Source organism: Alnus glutinosa, chromosome 6, assembly GCF_958979055.1.
Source record: "Alnus glutinosa chromosome 6, dhAlnGlut1.1, whole genome shotgun sequence".
Lineage (NCBI taxonomy): Eukaryota > Viridiplantae > Streptophyta > Magnoliopsida > Fagales > Betulaceae > Alnus > Alnus glutinosa.
This window is the reverse complement of record NC_084891.1, coordinates 22089930-22098146: the sequence shown is the minus strand read 5'-3', so window position 1 is coordinate 22098146 and position 8217 is coordinate 22089930. Positions and strand designations below refer to the sequence as shown.

The window sequence follows — 8217 nt, the reverse complement described above, 5'->3', positions numbered from 1 at the left end:
GATATGGAGGGATGCTTGGCTGAACCCTCCCAAGAGTCGACTGCTCTTGCCCAACAACACTGGTTTGCACCCTGAGTCACATGTTAGCAGCCTGATTGACCAAGCTACGGGATGGTGGAATCTAGACCTTATTCATAGGCTGTTTGATCCTGGGGAAGCGGCGGAAATCGGGAGTGTTGTGATCAGTCCCCTCCGGAAGAAAGACACAATGATCTGGAGGGGTTCTCCTTCGGGCCTTTTCACAGTGAGAAGCGCATACCATATGGAGATGAGAAGAAGATCCCAAGAACAAGGTGAAAGCTCAGCTGCTGTGGACACGGTTAACGGTCATTTATGGGATTTTATTTGGCGATTGCCGACTACCCCAGTGGTGCGAAATTTCTGTTGGAAGCTGTGCCATGATTTACTCCCTACCAAGCTTAACTTGTTCCACCGAAAAGTGGTCTCTGATCCAAATTGTCCCATCTGCAATGGAGAACCGGAATCCTTGTATCATAGCCTATGGAGTTGTCCCATGGCTGTCGCGGTCTGGCAGGAAGGGAGAAGAAAACTTCAGAAGATGGCTTGCAGTGAAACTGATGGCAGAGGTTTGCTGTTGTTCTTAAAGGAAAAATTGGAGATAAAAGAATTCATGGATGCCGTGATGATTCTCAGGTCGATATGGCACAATAGAAACTCTTATGTTTTTGAGGGCAAGCTCACACCTCCTGCTCAAGTTATGGCAGCTGTTCAGCTATCGTCGGAAGGTATTTCGCAAGCCCTGAAGGTGGAAGATAACCCTGTAAAAGCTTTGGTGGTGTCCCCCTCCTTATGGACCAAACCCCCCCTAGACGTCTGGAAAGTAAACTGGGATGCTGCAATCTCTAAGGAGAAGGATAGAATGGGGGTGGAGGTAATTATTAGGGACGTTACTGGTCGAGTCTTGGCTGCCAGGACAAAAGTGATTCCCCACATCACCGAGCCTGCTTCAGCCGAAGCTCTTGCAGTGTGGGAAGCAGTGGTCCTCGCTCGGGAGGCTGGGGGAAGCCGGATCCTTTTGGAGGGAGATTCCTCTACCATTGTTACTGCTTTGGGTGCAAGGGAGCCTAGTTTCCGAACTTATGGCCAGTTATTGAATGACACCAAGAGTATGTTTTCTCATTTCTCGTCGGTGGAAGTGCATCATGTTCGAAGGAGTGCAAATCAAGCAGCCCATTTATTAGCCAAGTATGCTATTTCTCAATTGCTTAACAATACCTGGATGGATGATTGTCCTACCATTATCCATAAAGCTGTTGTAGCAGATTTTGATTGTACTACCTGAGTTGGCTTAATATAATTTGATTTTCAAAAAAAAAAAAAAAAAATTTCTTAAAATTAATAAAAAATTAATATTTAATTCAAATAGACAAATATTTGAAGAGTTTGGTGTATAAAATTTGTTAAAAGTGATAGATAAAATAACAAAAGTAAATTGTTTAAGTAAATTTAGAGAAAAATTTAAAAAACCCATTAGGAATGCTCTTAAACAGAATATAGAAAATCAGTAACTAAAATAGATTTAAATAGCTTACTTTTGACTATTAATGTTGTTAGAGACGCTGGAGATGGCATTTCTTTCCATATAATTTGATACATGTTTCCAACCCAGCATATAGGAGGAAAACTTTTGTTCTATAAAACCAAAAACAGTAAATATATCTCTCAAGGTGAAATAGCATCTGCACTTCCTCCGAATCCCGAAGATTTCCTCTCCATGGCTACCAAAAGCCTGATCTTGCCTTGTGTCTTGCTTCTTACGTTGCTCCATCTGGTAATTAAGAAACAGTCTTTTCACTTCCCTTTTGGAATTGATGTCTGTTTTGTGTTTGAGAATGTGGGGAAAATCAAAGAAAACTTGGAATATTCCTACACCCAATTCGGCCCTGATCGGTTTACAAAATCCCAAATTTCCGTCTCCTTTTGTTTTATGGTTCTTTGGCAAACAAGCTGATCCTTACGGTTTTTGGGTTGCTCCTGCTTTCCCAGTATCTTTTTCCCTTCCACGTTGTTTGGTTGCTGGGAAAATGAAAAAAAGAGAAAGAAAGCCGACTACTTTAATTAATCTTTATGTTGTCTCTTCTTTTTGTTTTCGAGAAAATGGTAAATCCAATGTGGCCAGCTAGGTGGGTGTCTAAATGGGTATCTGAAAATGTATAATTTCTTTCGTCCTCCTACATTTTCTCAGCGACTTATTTCTTAATAATATGATGTGACTCTTTTTTAATCCAAGTTACTCAAAACTAATTTCTGTCTATCCATTGTTTGTCAGGTATTAGGACATGGAGCTGTGAATTCAGGTCAGTACCCTCTGGTTGTGAGCACATGGCCCTTCTTAGAGGCTGTTAGAGCCGCTTGGAGTGCCGTTGATAGTGGGTTTTCAGCCGTGGACTCGGTTGTGGAGGGTTGTTCGGCTTGTGAGGAACTGAGGTGTGATGGAACAGGTGGGAAAATGAGTCTCAATTTTGTAAAATTAACAGAAGACAGTATTATTAATAAATTGATATATTCTGATAATCTAGTTTTGCTCCATGTATGGTTCTTTATCATTTATTAAAATATGAATTGTAGTTTTAGTTTTGCTTGTACTTGATTGGGTGGTCACCTTATGTAGGTATTCCCAGAGTGAGGTCAATTTGTTTTTGTCTTAACTTCCATGCTACAGAGGAGAAAACATGGCAAGCAATTTATTGGTTGTTTTCTCTCAATCTAACAAAAAGTTTGTTATTAGTTTGCTTTATTAGATATTGTATGTGCTTGGAGCCAATAGTTAAAGAGATTGATTTCTGGTGGACAATAGAGATTGCATCTGCGTTTTTCAGCCGTGACTGTTGAACACACGATTAATTGGTTTAAGTATCCATCATATTTATTTGGTTTTGCTCTGAACAGTTGGGCCTGGTGGAAGTCCAGATGAGAATGGAGAAACTACAATTGATGCTCTCATCATGGATGGGGTAACCACCATTCACCCTTTTGATGTTTTCTCCATCCGCTATTGTTCTCATTGCTTTAGAATGTTTCTTGCACATCGGAAATGACTATCTATCATGTGTTTGCTAAGGACATGCATAGGTGACAATGGAGGTTGGAGCTGTTGCTGCTATGAGGTATGTGAAGGACGGTATCAGAGCTGCTAGATTAGTGATGCAGCATACTAAACACACTTTGCTTGTCGGAGAGCAGGCCTCAGTGTTTGCCATTTCAATGGGTCTTCCAGGACCCACGAACCTTAGTTCGTCTGAGTCTATGGCAAAGTGGAGTAAATGGAAGGAAAATCACTGCCAACCAAATTTTTGGAAAAATGTTCTACCTGACAATAGTTGTAGCCCATATCATCCAAGGGATTCTCTTGACCTTACTGAAGGGACGTGTTCCAAAGCCAAGCTGATGGAGACTATTGAATCGAGATCATCTCTTGTTGGTCCTCACAACCATGACACTATATCAATGGCTGTGATTGATAAAGTAAGCCAATGATAACACAAATTTTCCTTAAATATATTCATTGCATTCAAGTGAAATTCTTTTTTCTTGCATAGATGGGGCACATTGCCGTTGGTACATCAACTAATGGAGCAACATTTAAAATCCCTGGAAGGTAAGGTTAACATGAGGCCTCCCACCCATCAGAGGTGATTGTATTTTTGAAACATATTGAACCAGTAATTTTGTTGGTACTGTTGTAACTATATTTGTAAAACCCAAATTTTACACATAACAAATTTCCTGTTTTTTTAAACCTCTTAATATGTTGGTGCTCTTTTTGGTCATTGTTTGGTAAATCGTCATATTATAAGTCACTGTGGAATAGTAATTCATACGTCTTTTTACATTTATGGATCTTGTTGCTGATCTCAAACACAGCATGGGGACATGTGAGAATGCCAAGTGGTTCTTTCATTTCTGATTGGAAGATGCTTTCCTAACCATACATTTATTGGTGGTCACTTTAAGTTTGATGATATGACAGGTGAAAATTAGTTGGTTTGGTAATGAAGTAAAGATCAATGGTATACGGTATATAAGCTGCTCTAGTGAAACAAATTTCCTTTGGTTCTAGGTCTCACATTGCAAGATCCTATGTGCCAGTATGACTGCAGCATGCAAGATCCTAGTTGCCAGTGTGATTGCCATAAACTAACCTGTCATCATCCCCTTTAAATAATTATTTTCGAACTGTATATTAAGAGTCATATTAGTTACTAGCTATAGGATACTGGAACCCGACTTGACAATGCCTTTGTTATAACCTTTCAAAACTTTAAAAACCCTATAATTTTTTGTGGTGTAACGAAATTCATCCCTGATTTTAAAGTCTGCTTGCTGCCAGGTACCACGGTCACTGGTTGTCTCTAATTTTTGCCTTAATAAAGTGTTTCTAGTAAGTCTGTTTTGAATTTTGCTCTTTTCCAACTAATAGAGATGCTGTTGGTATAATGGCTTACTGGTTATTTTAAGGAAAAGCTTGGTAAAGAAAAACTTACTTTCAAATTTTGATATGGGAGGAAATTTTGTATCTTAGCATTTTGTTGCCAAGTACTATATGGAGCTATTTGTATGAGAATGTGCAATAGCATTGATAATCTTGAAGGTAGGAGGGAGAATGATGGACATATCTTGAAAAAAAATAAAAAATTGGCTCAAGTAGACGAGTTGATTGTTGGAATTTTAGCATGTTGTAAGAGCAATTTTTGGGTGATGTCTGTGGCTGTAGACGTTAAAGTAGACATTGATAAGTCATACTGCTATAAGCAAAAGGGTGGGGTGGTAGCCTTAAGGGTAGAATGGTGGGTCATGATGCCGGCAGGTATTGTCAAAAAATTGGGAGGTATAGGGCCAGGAGGAGCACCCCTAAAGAAGAAGTTGCGTTTGAGAGGGTTTCATGTGGCATTTTGCCAAATAGGAGTTACATTTTTGCAATCCATGACAGAATTTAAATTTATGGGAACTCTAATACAATAAATATATTCTATTTTTGGATGAGTATATTGAAAATTTAGAATTGTGTCAGAATAGTTACAACAATACTGTTCATGGTGATGGCAATGAGTTGGTGACTGAGGAGGTGGTGGCAGTGGCGGCAGCATGGACGGTAGTGATGGCAGGTGGTGATGGTGACAGTTGTTGGTGAAGGTGTCAGTGGTAATTCCAGCGGTGTTTGCAGTGTCAAGAATAATGGTGGTGTTAATAAAACAGTAATGTTGGTAAAATTTGTAAGACACCATCCCCATAGAATTTAAACCTGGTATTTGGATGCTTGAAAATACCAAGTTTAAAATTTCAGAGAATTTTTAAATGGTCCTTTTGTTAACCCAAAAAAGGAGTTCACTATCAAACTTACAGTTAGTATTTAGTAAGCACCTTGAATGACCGAGTATTTCAGGTTTTTGGTTATATTTTTATATTAAGTTTTGCCTATAAAGAATGCAGGTAATTTAATGATGTAATTTATGAATTAGTTTTCTGGTCCTTTTTTCTTCTGTAACTTTTGAAATCAATGGTAATTTCAGCTTATGAAGTTCAATAATACAGATGTCAAGTTGCACATACGAAGGAGATGCCTGCAAGAAGTGAGGATATGCTGTAATGCTCTTTTAAGAAATCATTGAATGAAATTTATTCCTTGACTGCAGGGTAGGTGATGGACCCATTACAGGATCTTCAGCATATGCCGACGATGAAATTGGTGCATGTGGTGCAACTGGAGATGGTGACATTATGATGCGCTTCCTTCCATGGTACTGTAAATGATTCCAAGATTTTAACTTTCAGTTCTGGGCTCATTTTTGGGACCTGTTTTTAATCATTTGGAAGAAAAATTCTACAAGTTCTCTGAAATCTGGGAAGCACTAGAATATATACTGCCAAATATCAATGTTAATATCTGCGATTTTTTTTTTTTTTTTTATCTGTGGCAAACTTAATATTAGTGAAGAATTTGAGAATTCTGTATTTCAAAGTGGCCTTACTCCAAGATATGTCTATAATGTTGATGATAATAATCAAGATTTAGGTATGGTGATAAATATGTCAAGCTGACTTAAGCTTTAGGGGTAATTACCTTTTCCCCCCATTAACTACCAGCCATTGTCAACATGCCCCCATGAACTGACACCTCGACCAAAAGAGAGCATCCAACTACCATCGTTACCCACTTTGCCCCCATCCGTCAGTCTAATTCACACAAAGACCAAAATGCCCCCTACAGTAATTAATAAAAAAATATTAAAATTAATATTTTAAAAAAAAAAAAAACTGAAAAAGGGCGCCACCCTTAGATTAATTTTTGTTTTTGTTTTTTTTTTTTAAAACAAAAAAATATATTAATTTTAATATTTTTTTATTAATTACTGTAGGGGGCATTTTGGTCTTTAAACAAAAATTAACGCCCAAAAATGGAATATTCCATCCAAGTTAACGGAATCTTCTGACGGATGGGGGCATGTTGACAATGACTGGTAGTTGATGGGGGGAAAAGGTAAGTACCCCTAAGCTTTACTAAGCTTAGTATCATCTTCATCTCTTTACAGAGTAAGAATATAGGCTCATTTTTGGGCTTAATTTGGATTGGCTTGCTTTGTTTCACTAAGCACAGTAACCTTGTTGGATGGGGTAAATACTAAGCCTGCCACCGACATCAGCCCAATCATGTTTGCCTCTTTGTTTGCTGCACCTCAAAACTGCTGATCCCGTGGAAGGTTTATGCACATAATTTATGAATATGTTGTGGATGTGTCAGGCATGCTTGACTGCCTACTGCATTTAGTATATCCACTTCTGGTTTGTTCTCACACTTGAAACAGTCCCTATTTTAGCAACACCTGATATACCTTTAACCAAAAATCTTGTTTTATGGTCTGTTTTTTGAATCTTAAGACATCCTTCTATCTGATTTCAGTTATCAAGTTGTGGAGAGTATGAGATTAGGAATGGAACCTAAGCTTGCTGCTAAGGATGCAATATCACGAATAGCGAGAAAATTTCCTGATTTCGTGGGCGCTGTTTTTGCCATTAATAAGAATGGGGTGCATGCTGGTGCTTGCCATGGATGGACGTTTCAATACTCAGTGAGAAGCCCGGAAATGGATGATGTGGAGGTTTTCACTGTGCTACCCTAGATTAGCAACTCTTATATTGACTCTTAGCTTGATGCTTCATGGGTTTTATTGGTGTAGATGGTTTTTTCATGTGTACCCTTGTTGTAGATGATTTTTCTATTTATCCTAGAATTTGAGTGACGTTTCATTGTTGTACTCCAGTGATATTAATAAACGGCCAGACTTTCTCGTGATGTTTCTTTCATGGAGATCATTCAATATAAGTGTTTCACCTTTTATGTTGGAATTTGCTAACTTGAGACAATCTTGACATGGGCTGTTGGTAAGACTTGTGAATCTGATGGCTACTGTCAAGCATCATTGCTTGAATGATGACTTCGTGGTTTTCCTGTTGAGTCGAACTTAATTTGTCATGCCTAAACTTTATGTAAAAAGTCTCTTTTTGCAGGAATCAGCCCGATTCTCAAAGGACAAAGATTTCCTGGTCTATAAAAATAACATGTGTCTTTTTGCATGTGAGAAAGGGTGCATGGTGATGGCGAAAGAAGAACGAGAAATGCAATAAAAACAACAGCAGCAATAACAATATGCAGGACAAGTTGTATATGCACATCGTTTTACTCCATATGTATTAGGTTTCTGTGTTGACTAATTTAGTGTTAAAACAAGTTGAATTGAAAGGTTTAAGTCTAGGATTGAGTTGGTGGAAATTCATTGTTGGAATTGAGCGGTTAAAAGATCTTGTTCGAATGAGAGTGTGCGTCATGATCCAGTGTTAGCTCAACCCTTAAAATGGCTCTAGGTTGTTAATTAAAACGTAAATGAAGAAAATACCTTAATTTTAGAAAGAAAAAAAAAATTATATAAATACCCTTAAAATTAAGCAAAAAAGGTGGGTGGGGGGCAAGGGAGCGGCCGAACCATCCATACAAGCAGTGGGTGGCCAAACCCTTGGGGTTGGCTCGGCCACCTCCTATGAGTTTCGGGGGTGGTTCGGTCACCCCTGACTTCCTTTTATAAGTTTATTTTTTTAAAAAAAAAAAGAAAAAAAAAAAGAAAAAACTTATTTCATGTAATATTTTTTAGTTCTTAATTTGAATTATTTTTATTTGGTTTTTAAATTTTTTAGTTCAATTTT

At 38.1% G+C, this 8217-nt stretch overlaps 1 protein-coding gene across 3 annotated transcripts; it reads left to right on the top strand.

Moving 5' to 3' along the window:
- Window positions 1–1594: 1594 nt before the first annotated feature.
- Window positions 1595–7365, top strand: LOC133871401 (probable isoaspartyl peptidase/L-asparaginase 3). 3 transcript variants are annotated; one of them, XM_062308856.1, is made up of 7 exons: window positions 1595–1792; window positions 2291–2462; window positions 2911–2975; window positions 3094–3486; window positions 3561–3619; window positions 5655–5759; window positions 6378–6884. In XM_062308856.1, the coding sequence occupies exons 1-7, from the start codon at window positions 1616–1618 to the stop codon at window positions 6394–6396; spliced, it is 990 nt and encodes a 329-aa protein (XP_062164840.1). In that variant the 5' UTR covers window positions 1595–1615; the 3' UTR covers window positions 6397–6884. The 3 variants fall into 3 exon arrangements, with proteins under 3 accessions (XP_062164840.1, XP_062164841.1, XP_062164839.1); XM_062308857.1 differs by lacking the exon at window positions 6378–6884 and adding an exon at window positions 6920–7365 and having other exon boundaries at window positions 1597–1792; window positions 3083–3486; XM_062308855.1 differs by lacking the exon at window positions 6378–6884 and adding an exon at window positions 6920–7365 and having other exon boundaries at window positions 1598–1792.
- Window positions 7366–8217: the final 852 nt, after the last annotated feature.

Excerpts from the sequence above, each read along its gene's own strand:
- LOC133871401 (XM_062308855.1), top strand. The coding sequence starts at position 1,616 with ATGTTTCCAACCCAGCATATAGGAGGAAAACTTTTGTTCTATAAAACC. Across the intron at positions 2,463-2,910 it reads ACTGAGGTGTGATGGAACAG|TTGGGCCTGGTGGAAGTCCA; the intron begins GTGGGAAAATGA and ends TGCTCTGAACAG. Across the intron at positions 5,760-6,919 it reads ATGATGCGCTTCCTTCCATG|TTATCAAGTTGTGGAGAGTA; the intron begins GTACTGTAAATG and ends ATCTGATTTCAG.